Source organism: Carcharodon carcharias, chromosome 9 (genome assembly GCF_017639515.1).
Source record: "Carcharodon carcharias isolate sCarCar2 chromosome 9, sCarCar2.pri, whole genome shotgun sequence".
NCBI classification, from domain to species: domain Eukaryota; kingdom Metazoa; phylum Chordata; class Chondrichthyes; order Lamniformes; family Lamnidae; genus Carcharodon; species Carcharodon carcharias.
In genome coordinates, this window is record NC_054475.1 from 94,093,074 (window position 1) to 94,107,730 (window position 14,657).

The 14,657-nt window shown below is 41.9% G+C and overlaps 1 protein-coding gene across 1 annotated transcript in view; it reads left to right on the top strand.

Annotated features, from left to right (window-relative positions):
• The window catches only part of LOC121282197 (protein Shroom4-like), a 149,076-nt gene that overhangs the window by 17,298 nt on the left and 117,121 nt on the right, over positions 1-14,657 (top strand). The window contains exon 2 of the mRNA XM_041195773.1: positions 1,020-1,171. Coding sequence (XP_041051707.1) covers positions 1,020-1,171 — 152 coding nt within the window. The remainder of the gene's footprint in view (positions 1-1,019; positions 1,172-14,657) is intronic.

Sequence of the window (14,657 nt, forward strand, 5' to 3'; positions counted from 1 at the left end):
CTGTTATCCTTAAATAAGCCATGAACAAGATTAGTGTGCTGTAAGTTTAATGGTTAACTCATCTTTTTTTCACTAAATTTTCCGATTCTGTTGCTTTGTTTTTTTTAACCATTTGTCATCAAGCTGTGATGACAACACTGGATTCCATGAGTGAAAGCATGACAACCTTTGAAAATACAAATCATGCCGAGCTTAGAACCTGTTGAGGTGGGAATATGGGGAATGAAGCCAAGGCCGTTGTAGAGAACAGATTATTCAGAGTCGAAGGAAGATTGTTAGATGAAGTGATGCAAATCCAGCAATTTGATATCTGGAATAGCTAGGTTAGAATTGGTTACAGACTTGAAGAAAGAGATATCAAAGAGGGTTGGAGGTGGGCAGGACACTGGCTTTAAGCGGTTGCTAGAGTTTTGTCTTTGTTACCTGAAAATTAAAACAAAATGGTTTTGTTAAAGCAACAAATGAGATAAAAATTGGTGTTAAACTGAGGATGAAGACCCAGTGCTCCTGGAGAGAGAGAGAGAGCTTTGAAGCATGTGAAGGAGATTGTATAAGATGCTATTGAATTGGTTAGAGATGGTAATTGAAAATGGGTTTGGTACAGACTGTCACTAAAAAGAAATGAAAGGAACAGCAGTAATAGTGAACAGGCTAAAAAATGCAAAGGGTAATCTCAATGTAGAAAGGAATGGAATATTTTCAAGGATTAACTAAATCATCTTCAGATCACAGTATCTGATGTGGAAATGGAGCAATTAAGGCCATATGACAATGGTTGGTTTGTCTGGTCAGTTGAGGACTAAGATTGAACCTGTGATCTTCCTTGATGGTATTAGTCAACACCAGGTGGTATATTTAACCTTTGAACCACTTTGAAAGATTTTTAAAAATTTCAGAGTGCTAATTGATGTCATATTAACTAATGTTAAAAAATTACTTGGCTGCAAACGTGCTGTTGTGTAATTCAGTTGCTGTTGAAAGCTGTAGCATTCATTTGTACTTTTTAAATATACTTTCAGATCGAGGATGGAGGCAAAGCTGCTTTGTCAAAGAAACTGCAGGTTGGCGATGAAATTGTAAACATCAATGGCTCCCCACTCTATGGTTCAAGACAGGAGGCGCTCATCCTCATTAAAGGGTCTTACAAGGCATTGAAGATGGTGGTGAAACGGTTAGAAATCAATCCAATAATTATTGAAAGACCTTAAGAAATTGTATTCTGTTTCAGTGAAATCCTCAAATTTGAGTTTAGTAAGCTGTTGTTTCTTGGAACTAATAGAAATGCTTATGTACTTTCTGGACAGGTGTAATTTACAGGCTGTCATTTTGTGTATAATTCCCGTACATGAAGTTAAGGTCCACTAATATGAGTGGGGCCAATAATTTTGGATCCTGCTCTTCCATTGGCTCTTCTCTACAGAACCACTCACTCCTCCCCCTATCATGTGAAACTGCCAGCAGATCTGTGGCTGCTCAAGACAGTTTGCTAGTGCTATTGAACAAGGTGTAAACTAACTTGCCAAATTAGACAGGTGGATAAGAATCGGGATGTAAGATTAGAAAGGTCTACCAAGGTGTTCAAAGAATTGGGGAGGCAGACAGTGTCAGAGTAAGAGGGATTACAATAAAGTCCAGATTAAGTTTACAGTGCATATATGTGAATGGACACACAAAGTGTAGTAAATAAGGTTGGTGAGCTGCAGATGCAGCTAGACACCGGGGAGTGCTGCTTTGTGCTTCAGTTGGAGTTTGGTGAGAGATGAACTTTTAAGGATTAATTTCTATCTAAAGTCTAATCTTTTTTTAATTTAGCAACTAATTAAACGTTGCTCTTTGGGTTGGGAGAAGGTGAATTTTAGTCCAGCTTTAAAACAAGGTTGTTCAGGCTCTGCCTGCAACTGCAGCTAGTAAATTGGTTAACTGGCTTAAACAGGTTTTCAGAAGCTAGATTGAGGCAGCATAAAAGCAAGCCACCCACAGTGCTGCTTTTGCCTGCACTGGAGTGCTGCTTTGGGCTGCATTAGAGTGCTTCCGTTGGAGTTTGATGAGAGAGGGAATTTGGTGAAGAGGGTAGGAGGTGATCCTTTCATTTTCTACCTTTCCTCAGTAAGAAGAGTGGCGGCCTTGGCAAGTAGAACCTGGTAAGTATTTCTTCGTCTGTCCTTAAGGAAGGAAGTAAAGACGGAGTAATTTAAGGGTAAGTAGTGGCAGGATAGCTTGGCCAAGTGGAATGTTCCTCCTGTTGTGATGTGGGAAGTTAGGGATGCTTCCAGTGTCCAGAGCCACCATGTGTGCAGAAAGTGTCTCCAGCTGCTGGTACTTGAGTTTTGGAGCTGAAGCTGTGCCTGGAGTCACTGTAGAGCATCCGCAAAGATGAGATCTTCATGAGTAGAGCATACAGTGAGGTGGTCACGCCCCAGGTAAAGATTGAACATGTAGAAAGGGAATGGATAACTGCCAGAAAGAATGAAACACTAGGCAGGTAGTGCAGGAGTCCCCTGAGTCCATCTCCCCCTCAAAAGATTTTCTGTTTTAGATACTGCTGGGGAAGATGTTTTCTCAAGGGGCGAGAACCAAGTCTGTGGCACCATGAGTGGCTCAGCTGCACAAAGTGCGGAGAAAAAAGAGTGGGAGAACAATAGTGATAGGGAATTTTGCCGTAAGGGGATCAGATAGACGTTTCTGCGACTGCAGACATAACACCAGGATGGCATGTTGCCTCCCTAGTGCCTGGGTCAAGGATGTCACTGAGCAGCTGCAGGACATTCTGAAGTGGGAGGGTGAACAGCCAGAGGTTGTGGTCTATATAGGTGAAAAAACGGATGAGGTCCTGAAAGCAGAATATAGGGCACTAGGAAATAAATTAAAAAGCAGGACCTCAAAGGTAGTAACCTCGGGATTACTCCCAGTGCCATGTGCTAGTGAGATCAGGAATAGGCGAATAGACCAGATGAATGGGTGGCTGGAGAGATGGTGCAGGAGGGAGGGGTTGAGATTCCTGAGGAAGATAGGACCTGTATAAACTGGATGGGTTGCACCCCAGCAGAACCAGGACCAATATCTCGCAGGGCTATTCAGTAGTTCTATGGGGGAGAGTTTAAACTAGAGTGGCAGGGGGATGGGAACCTGAGTAGGAAGATACAACAGAGGGAAACAAAGTTAAGAATATAAGATAGGAAAGTAGAAAGCAAAAGTGGAAGGCAGAGGGAATGAGGGCTAGCAGCAATTAGAGCAATAATAGAAAAAAGTTGCAGAAGTGTTAAAGACAAGTCTAAAGGCACTGTATCTGAATGCACAGAGCATTTACAGTAAGTTAGATGAATTAACAGCACAAATAGATGTAAAGGGGTATGATGTGATTGCAATTACAGAGACATGGCTGCAGGGTGACCAAGGCTGAGAACTGAATATCCAGGGGTACTCGATATTTAGGAAGGACAGGCAAAAAGGAAAAGGAGGTGGGGTGGCATTGTTAGTTAAGGATGAAATCAGTGTGATAGTGAGAGAGGATATTGATTCAGAAAATCTAGATGTAGAATCAATCTGGGTGGAACTAAGAAGCAATAAGGGGCAGGAAACATTAATGGGAGTTGCCTATAGGCCTCCAAACAGTGGTGATAAGGTAGGGAATGGATTTAAACAGGAAATAGAGAAGCATGCAACAAGGGTGCTACAGTACTCATGGGTGACTTTAATCTACATATCGACTGGGCAAATCACGTTAGCAATAATACTGTGGTGGATGAATTCTTGGAGTGTGTACGAGGTGGCCTTTTAGACCAGTATGTCAAGTAACAGGCTAGCCTAGATTTGGTATTGTGCAATGAGAAGGGTTTAATTAATCATCTTGTTTGTGTGGGGTCATTTAGGGAACAGTGACTATAACATGATAGAATTCTTCATTTGGATGGAAAGTGAAGTAGTCTGATCTGAAACTAGGATCCTAAACCTTAACAAAGGAAACTACAAAGGTATGGGGCATGAGTTGGCTAAGATAGATTGGGGAATTTCATTCAAGGGCATGATGGTGGATAGACAATGGTTAATATTTAAGGAATGAATCAATGCATTGCAACAATTATACATTCCTTTCTGGTGCAAAAGCTCAACAGGAAAAGTGGCCCAATCATGGCTAACAAAAGAAATTAAGGATCGTATTAAGTCCAAGCAGGAGTCATATAAAGTTGCTAGAAAAAGTAGCAAGCCTGAGGATTGGGAGCAGTTTAGAATTCAGCAAAGAGGACCAAGAGATTGATTAAGAGGGGAAAAGTAGAGATGAGAGTAAACTTGCAAGGAACATAAAAGCAGACTGTGAAAGCTCCGATAAGTATGTAAAAAGAAAAAGATTAATTGAGACAAACATAGGTCTCTTATAGTCTGAAATGGGAGAATTTATAATCGAGAACAAGGAAATGGCAGAGCAATTAAACAACTACTTTAGTTCTGTCTTCACGGAGGAAGACACGAATAACTTCCCATAAACACTAAGGGACCAAGGGTCTAGTGAGAAGGAGGAATTAAAGGAAATTTGTATTACTAAAACAATAATGCTGGAGAAATTAATGGGGCTTAAAGCATATAAATCCCTAGGGTGTGATCATCTACATCCCAGAGTACTAAAGGAGGTGGCCATGGAAATAGTGGATGTGTTGGTTGTCATCTTCCAAAGTTCTATAGATCCTGGAACCGTCCTGACAGGTTGGAGGATGGCAAATGTAACCCAACTATTTAAAAAAGGGAAGGAGGGAGAAAATGGTGAATTATAGACCGGTTAGCCAAACGTCAGTAGTCAGGGAAAACGCTAGAGTCTATTATAGAGGACGTGATAACAGGGCACTTAGAAAACGTCAACGGGATTAGACAAAGTCAACGTGGATTTATGGAAGGGAAATCATGTTTGACAAACCTACTGGAGTTTTTGAGGATGTAACTAACTGAATAGATAAGGGAGAATCAGTGCACGTGGTGTATTTGGGTTTTCAGAAAACTTTTGATAAAGTCCCAGATAAGAGTCTGTAAAATTAAAGCACACGAGATTGGGAGTAATGTATTGGCATGGATTGAGAATTGGTTAGCAGACAGGAAAGAGTAGGAATAAATGGATCTTTTTTGGAGTGGCAGGCGGTGACTTGTGGGGTACTGCAGGGTCAGAGCTTGGGCCTTAGCTATTCACAATATAAATCAACTATTTGGATGAGGGAACCAAATGTAATACTTCCAAGTTTGCTGATGACATGAAACTTGGGAATGTGAGCGATGAGGGTGTTAAGAGGCTTCAAGGTGATTTCGACAAGTTGAATGAGTGGGCAAATACATGACAAGTGCAGTATAACATGGGTAAGTGTGAAGCTATCCACTTTGGCCAGAAAAAACAGAATGGCAGAGTATTAGTTAAATGGTAATAGATTGGGAAATGTTGAGGTACAAATGGGCCTGGGTGTCTTTGTACACCAATCACTGAAAGCAAGCATACTGGTGCAGCAAGCAGTTAAGAAGACAACTAGTATGTTGGCCTTCATTGCGAGTGGACTTGAGTGCAGAAGCAAGAATGCCTTACTGCAACTGTATGGGGACTTGGTGAGACCATACCTGGAGTATTGTGTGCAGTTTTGGCCTCTTTACCTAAAAGGGAGTGCAGCGAAGATTCACCAGACTGATTCCTGGGATGGCAGGATTGTCGTATAAGGAGAGATTGGGTTGACTAGGCTTGTATTCACTGGAGTTTAGAAGAATGAGAGGAGATTTCATTGAAACTTATAAAATTCTGACAGGGCTGGACAGACTGGATGCAGTGATGTTTCCTCTGGCTGGGGGGATGCCTAGAATAAGGGGTCACAGTTTCAGGATACGGGGCAGGCCATTTAGGACCGAGATGAGGAGAAACTTCTTCACTCAGAGGGTGGTGAACCTGTGGAATTCTCTACCACAGAAGGCTATGGAGGCCAAGACACTGAATATATTTTAAAAAGGAAATAGAGTTCTGGACTCTAATGACGTCAAGCGGTATGGGGAGAGTGGGGGAGTATGGCATTGAGATAGAGGATCAGCCATGATATTGAATTGGGCAGCAGACTCGAAGGGCCGAATGACCTACTCCTGCTCCTGTTTCTATGTTTTCTGTGATATGTTAGCACTGTAATAATGGAGACCTGGATCAAAAAGGGCAGAAATGGGTGCTAAATATTTCTGAATACAAGATGTTTAGGTAAGTTAGGAAGGAAAGGAGGAGGAATGGTTCTATTGATTAATAGGAATATTACAGTGCTGGAGAGGGTGCTTAGAAGGGTCATGGACAGAATCTATTTGGTTAGGGATGAGGAACGAAAGAAGTTCCATTACATTGCTCGATATATGCTATAGGCCACTGACTAATGGAAAAGATGTAGAGAAAGACATTTGCAAGGAAATTACATGTGTGTGCAAAAACTGTAGTAGGAATAATGAGGGATGTTAATTATCCTAATATAGCCTGGGATAATAATGATGTAAAGGTGAGAGGGAAGAGTTTAAGAAGTGTGTTTCCAGCACAATGAGCTGGAAAGGAGGCATTACTGGACCTGGTTCTGGGATGAGGTGGGTCAAGTGGATCAAGTGTCAGTAGGGGAACATTTGTGGGGCTGTGATCATTGTTTAGGTTAGCTTTAGAAGAGGGCAAGGAGCAATCCAGAATGAAAATAATGGGTTAGGGGTGAGAACAAATCTGGGCAACGTCAATTGGAATCAAAGATTGTATATGAACAATGAGCTGCCTTTAAAGAGAAGATGGCTCAGGTACAGCTGAAGTACATTCCCATGAGCAGGAAAGGTGAACTAATCAAGAGCTCCTTGGATGATGAAAGAGAGAGTAGATGTAGATGAAAAAGCATGCATATGACAGATGTCAGATTGAAAATACTGGAGAGAACCTGGCTAAATACAGAGTTTAGAGGGGATGAAAAAGTAACGAGAAGCAAAGAGAGAGAGTATGAGTAGAGACTTGCCGCTAGCATATAAGGGAATCCAAAAGTCTGCTTTTGGCATATAAACAGTAAAAGGAGGGGTGGGGCCAATTGGAGATCAAAAAGGGCATTGATATATGGAGAGAGAGGGAATGGGCGAGGTACTAAATGAATACTTTGCATCTGTCTTTAGCAAAGGAGACAATGTTGCACAAGTTGTCATGAAAAAGGAGGGTTGTTGCAACACAGGATGGGCTCAAGATAATGAATAAAGAGATAATGGATAAAGAGTAGGTGATGCACAAGCTGGCTACACCTAAAGTTGGTAAGTCACCAGAACTGGATGAGATGCTTCCAATGATGCTAAGGAAAGTAAGGGTGAAAATTGCAGAAGTACTGACAATAATGTTCCTTTCTAGATGTAGGGATTGTCGAGAGGACTGGAGAATTGCAAATGTTATATCCTTAATCAATAAAGAGTGTAAAGATAAGTCCAGCAACTACAGGGCAGTCAGTTTAATCTCAGCAATAGCAAAGTTTTAGAAACCATAAACCAAGAGAAAATTAACAGTCTCTTAGACAAATGGGGATTGGTAAGGAAAGCCAGCACGGATTTAAGGGCAAGTTGTGTTTAACTAATTTGATTACCAGAGATGGTTGATGAAGGTAATGCAGTTCATATAGTGTACATGGACTCCTAAAAGATGTTTGATAAAGTGCACATAACAGGATGGTCAACAAAGTTAAAGCCCATGGAATGAAAGGGACAGTGGTAGCCTGGATATGAAGTCGGCTGAGTGACATGTTATGACCCTTGGCCAGACCCCCGAGTTGTTAGGATCTGGTTAGGGACAAATGAAATTTTTTTTAAAGTGGACAAAGTTTGAATTTCAAGACACTTGCTAATAGAATAAAGCACAACATTCCACAGGTTTTGAACAAACAAAAGTAAACTTTACTGTACAAGGTCAGAAAAATGAAACAATTACAATATCTAATACACTAGGATTCAGGATAAGTATGAGGTACACATGAATTAACAGACAAACTGTGGTCAAGTACACCGCACTGCACAATAAATGACAGATACTACCGAGGCAGAGTCCATGGATTTCTCAACAACCCACCTAGACTTCAGTAACACGGTGAGTCAACAAATCTCACTGGAACTTTGTTTCTCTCATGAGGGATTCCGTTCTTCGCCTTTGAAGATCACACCTTGGAATTCTCCCCAAAAGTCGCTCCAACCCAGAAGGCTTCAACAACGGTCCAACTCATAGGGTTTCAATCTAGTCTTCCAATATACCATTCCCATGGATTCCCGAGTATGCACTCAAGCATCAACTTACAAGCACAATTTCAGCTCTTTGGACACACCTAGCAGAACGCTGCTGCTCCAACAGGGTACCTTTGCCCCAGCGTCCTGCAGTACAGAGTCACCAACCCTGGGCTACCTTTGTGGATCTTCAGGACTTTTCTTGAGCCCTCTTCAATTGCCAGACTTGGATGGCATCAACAATGGCCCACTTCCAGGGTTTCAATCTCGTCTCCTGAGATTCCATTCCCCTGGATTCCTGGGTATACATCCAAGCACCCAGTTTATAGGGAGAACTTCAGATCTTTGGCCGTGTTGAGCAGAACATGAAGAGGGCCACTGGAGCAGTCAATTACCAGGTCTTCTCCTGAGCCCTCTTTGCTTAAAGTCTGCTCCCCGCAGCCCTTTCTCTAACTTGGAGCCTGTTTCTCTGCTCCTCTCTTTTTCCTTTTAGTAACTCAGATCTGTTTCTGTCCCCTGTCTTTGCCCCTACCTGGGACTTCCTTTTTTGGACCCCTCCCTGTCCCAATCCCTTTTCCCCTGCCTGGGGCACTTGCTGGCTATGGCACTCCAACCAGTCACCTGATGCACCCTTCCTTTCTTTTATTTGCAGACGCACTGGTCCTGTTCTGGGCTTGAAGAACATGAAAATGCAGAACTGCGCATGTGCAGCACACTCCCAGCCTCCCAAGGTTTATCAGGGCTTGGATTTGTGACTTCCACATTTAAGGTTAAGGCAAGTTGGGTTCCATAACAGCAAATAGTGGGAAATGGTTGTTTTTTGGATAGGAGGAAGGTATATAGTGGGGTTCTCCATGGGTTGGTGATGAGACCACTGCTTTTCATGATCTATATTAACGACTTAGCCTTGCTTGTTGAGGACTGTGATGAGCTTTGACCAGGAAGCAGCACAGTAATTGCCTGTTAAATGCGTGTTTAATTTGCTTTGGTTCTGATTCGTGTTAAAATAAAAGTTACAAAAAGTGAAATCATATTGGTAATATATTTTGGGGGCTGTTTGATTAACTTGGTAATTTTGATTTGCGGTTTCCCCCCAGGATCGTTAGGCAAAATTTGCCGATAACAAACACTCAAAGTATTGTGAATTATGAAGAGGGTAGTGATAGACTTCAAGGGGAAATAGGCAGGCTTATGGAGTGGGCGCACACATGACATGAAATTTGATGCAGAGAAATGTGAAGTGGTACATTTTGTTAAGAATAATGAGGAGAGGCAAGAAAAGTAAGGGTGCAATTCAAAATCAGATGCAGGAGCAGAAGGATCTGAGTGTATATGAGCGTGAATCATTGAAGGTGGCAGGGCAGATTGAGAAAGTCTTGGACTTTATAAAGACAGGCAGAAATCCGGAATTTCGATGAGTTGGGCCAAATGTGGAGGCATTTAGAACTGGCAGACGGGACCCACTTCCATGTTTCCCCTCCCATTCCCATTTTCGGTAATTTTTGCTAGCATGGGATAAGGGTATGAAGGTATCCAGCTCGCACTAAGTACGCACTCCCTTGTCGGCTCCAGTACGGGGCTGGGTAGCTGACACCACCTCCCATCCCTGGCCCCTGAAAAATCTTGATGGAGCCAGGCCTATTTTGCTGGGAGATGTAGTTCATGCCACCTTAGAGGAGTCTGACAGGGGAACCTTAGTTCTGAGTGATGGACCAAAAGAAAACAGCCAGCCCCTGGAATTCTTTGAATGACGGACATCTGACATAACTTGGAAAAAAACTGAGACATCTGTTCTTTCAGTTTCAGTAGGCTTTATTGTTTAAAGCTGCAATGGTTTGTTTTGACAACTGACCCTCATTATGAATGTTCAGCTGAGTTTTAAAAGCTACAAATCACTAAGATCAGCAGGAAGTCGTGTATACAGTTTGATAGTTTTAAGAGGCTGTTAAAGGATTATCTGTCTTTGTGGTTTTTGAATAAATATTTGATTTTACAGCACAATGACCACTTTTATTAATGGACCTGGAATTTTTGTTTCCCTGTGCAGTATGAATTGTTGTGTGTTTGAGTGACAGCTCTGTTAGATTGTTAAAGGCTAATTTTTTTTCATTTCCATTTCAAAGATTTCTCATTGCTGTTACATGGCTTCTGATGTTTGTCTTTGGTTACTGGATGATGGCTATGGAGGATATATGGGAGGGCATGGAGGGGCCATGGATGGGGCATGGAGGTGGTTGGGGGATGAGGAGGTGTTGAGGACCTGAGAGCTTGACAGTCATGATTACAACTGTGTCAATATCCCAGTAAACAGAAGTAGGTCTTCTAGCCTGCTGGCCTCGCCATCCTCTTGCCTCCATTGTCATCTCAGGCCTCCAGAGACCCAACTCCATCACATCTCCTCTCTTGAACAAAAATATGTGGGAGGTAGGGAGCTTCTTTAATGCAGATGGGTTTGCGGAGTCAGGTATTTTTACTACTGACCCTTCCCATAGCCTTCACGAATATCCGGTCCGTGGAGTGCAAAAGTACGGAAATTATGGTGAATCTTTGTAAAGCACTGGTTTGGCCTCAGCTGGCGTTTTGCATTGAATTCTGGGCAGCATGCTTTAGGAAAGAGTGCAGAAAAGATTTATGAGAATGCTGTCAGGGATGAGGCTCTTTAGTGATGTTGATAAATTGGAGAAAATGGGGCTTTCCCCTTGGGGAAGAAAATGTTGAAAGGAGACTTGATAGAGATGTTCAAAATCATGACTGGTCTAGACAGAGTAGATAGGGAGAATACCAACAGGATACTGATTTAATATGAATGGTAATAAAATCAAAGCAATATGAGGGAAAAGAATTCACATTGTGGGCGGTTAGGATCTGGAATGCACTATCGGAGTGTGATGGAAGCCAATTCAGTGTGGTTACAGGAAAGGGCAGTGGGATTAGCTGAGCTGCAATTTCAGAGCTTAGACACTGGCTTCCTTTTGCCCTATAACCATATTATGAATGTATGATTCTATTCTATTGGCTGAAGGCAGATTCTCTCGTGCCAATTTGGCATTACTTCTATTCGTTCATGGTGTCGCTGGCAAGGCCAGCATTTATTGCCCATCCTTAATTGTCCTTGAGAAGGTGGTGGTGAGCTGCCTTCTTAAACTGCTACAGTCTATATGTGGTAGGAACATCCATGTTGTTGTTACGTAGGGAGTTCCAGGATTTTGACCCAGCAACAGTTGAAGGAACCACGATATTGTTCCAATTCAGGATGGTGTGACCTGGAGGGGAATGTACAGATGGTGGTGTTCCCATGCATCTGCTGCCCATGTCCTTCTAGATGGTAGTGGTCGTGGGTTTGGAAGGTGCTGTCCAAGGAGGCTTGGTGAGTTCCTGCCATGCATCTTGTAGATGCTACACACTGATGCCACTGTGCATCGTTGGTGGAGGGAGGGAATGTTTGAGGTGCTGATCAAGTGGGCTGCTTTGTCCTGGATAGTGTAGAGCTTATTGAGTGTTATTGGAGCTGCACTCATCCAGGCAAGTGGAGAGTTTTTCATCACACTTCTGACTTGTGTCTTGTAGATGGTGGACAGGCTTTGGGGAGTCAGGAGGTGAGTTACTCTCTGTAGAATTCCCAGCCTCTGACCTGCTCTTGTAGCTGCAGTATTTATATGGCTGGTCAAAGTAAGTTTCTGATCAATGGCAACTCACAGGGTTAATTCACCAGAAGAATCAGTTGGATGTTTGGATGTGCCTTTTCATCAGAATTCTCTCATTTGTAACCTCCTTATCCAGCAAGTTATAGTTCTTCATCATGAGAAAACACTGAATGGAAACCTGGGAGCAGATGATGTAAGGCATGAATTTGCCAGTAAGTCATGTTTACAATGCATTAACTCATTATGAATATGAACTCCCTGTATTGCCTCTCCCAACTCCTGATAATTTCTCCAGCTATGTCCCCCAAGATGCAGCCTCTTCTTCGAAATCTGGCTTACTGTGCATTTCTCCTACCCCCTCCATTTCACCATTTAATGTCACAACTTCAGTCACCATCCTGTTGCACACTGGATATCAGTTACTAAATCCCTGTTTCTTGCTGTACCTCTCACCCCTGCATTACCCCCTGCTCCAATTCTGTATTCTCAGATTCCCTTCAAATTGGTTTGGGCTTTCATTGTATGAAAGAGGCTATTTTAGCATGTAGTTGTGATTTGAAAATTTTGTTTGTAGCAAGTTAATTTTTTAATATTTCTGGCTTTGTATACACACTAGATATCAAGAAATCCACAGCTTGTCTTCATTGGCGAATTGTCAGTGGGAAAAAGTCAAATTAGCTTGCAAATGAATTTTTGGGCTGAGTTGTTGATATTTGGTTTATTTATCAGCCAAGCCAGTTGCTGCAAAAAATGTCAGTGGACACTGTGTAAACGCCCTTAGTGCACTATGTTCAATAGGGGGCCACCTAGCACAACTAAAGCTGGCTAACTGGTGGCTGACCTATATTGTACTTGGCCCAGGTCTGGTGCTAGTTCTCTGTATTTGCCAGTGCTTGCTTATGGCTCTATGGTGGTACTCAACTAATCAGCAAATCTTTGCTTTTAAAACTTTCTTTTTAATAGATTTGAAAGTTATTTGTGGGAAACAGAAGTAAACTGGTAATCTATTCCTTACCTATTGTAAATGGGGACTATTATGAATATGAAGATAATTCTGCACTGGGGCAAGAGGTTGGGGGTTGGATAGTATGATCAGGAATTGAAAGTTAATATACTTCTTCCATAATGTACAGAGGAGCATCTTTGCCAAAAATAAAAGTAGTGATTACTACATCACTGTTTGTTTTGGTGAAAATCATGTATGTGGAGTGCTGGAGGGGCTAAAGTTGTCATTTCACCTTTATAAAATTTAGCTTTTCTCTCTGAAACTATTACTTATTTGAATTAACTGTGCTTATGCAAGGTACTCAGCTCAGGCTCATGCAATGAAAATCTTGTCTGCTGATTGCAGTGATCCTTTGTGAAGTGAGTTCAAGGCAGTCTCAACTGTGTTTTGAGTTGACATGTCTCCATTATGCAAAGCTACCTGTGGTGCTGCACCACATTGGCAAGCTGATTCAAGGCTGGTTGGTGGAGGAAATGGTGAAAAAGTGACATTTCTACACAAGAGGGTCCCCTTATGCGATAGAGATGAGGACATGTTATTGGGCAGAACGGGTCTGCTGGGTGCTGATGTTGGCAAAATGTCTCTCGCCTCATCAGTGAGATCTTGAGACCTTGATGAGCACAAACATTCACCAAAATAAAAATGTTTAAAAAATTATACAAATATGAAAAAAAATTAAACAAACGTGATCTTTCTTCACAGGTGTGCCTGACTTGCTGTATATTTCCAGCATTTTCTGTTTTTATTTCAGGTTTGCAACGGTCACATGATGTTTTTGTAGTAGTGATTTCAGTTTCTTGTATTGAAAGCACCTTTCAAATGCAATTCCATGTCTTTTAAGAATAACATTTCCTCCTAAATGAATAGATTACTGTGCTGCTTATTAAGAATGTCAAGGATGTGTAACAACAAAGAAAAGAATAAATAATTGAAATTAAAAGTCATCTTGTGACCCAGACTATTTGCAACCTGGGTATCACATTTGACCCTGAGATGAACTCCCAACATGATGTCCATGTCATCACTAACACTGCCTATTTCTACCTCCTGTAACATCCAAATCCACCCCTTCCTCAGCTTAACTGCTACTGAAATTCTCATCCATGCTTTTGTTATCTCTAGGCTTAATTATTCCAATGCACTCCTGGCCATCTCCCATGTTCTACACTCTGTAAACTTGAGCTCATCTAAAACTCTCCTGCCTGTGTCCCAACTTAAAAAAAAAAGTCCTATTCATCCATCACCCCAGTTGTCGTTGACCCACATTGGCTCCTGGCTAAGCAATGCCTCAGTTTTAAAATTCTCATCCTTGTTTTTCAAAACTTTCCATGGCCGCTGCCTTCCCTATCTCTATAATCTCTTCCAGCCCTGTAATCTTCTGACAAATCTGTGATCCTGTTGTCCTGGCCTCTTGAGCATACCTGATTTTGATTGCTTCACCATTGGTGGCTTGCCTTCAGTTGCCCAAGTCCAAAACTCTGGAATTCTCTCCCTCAACCATTTAGTCTCTCTAGTTAACGTTTCTCCTTTAAAACCTACCTCTTGAAGCGAGCTTTTGGTCATCTGACCAAATATCTCTTCCTGTGGCCTGGTGTCAAATTTTGTTTTATAATGTACTTGTGAAGGGCATTGAGGCATTTTATTATGTTAAAGGCAATACAGATATACAAGTTTCTAATTTACTATGGCATTGATACTAAGGTTTAAGTTGCTTCAGTTGTGCTAGGAAAAAGTGGGAGTTGCTTCATTGTTCTGACTTTGGGCAAGAAGCACGATTCTTCAATGAAGCTAAG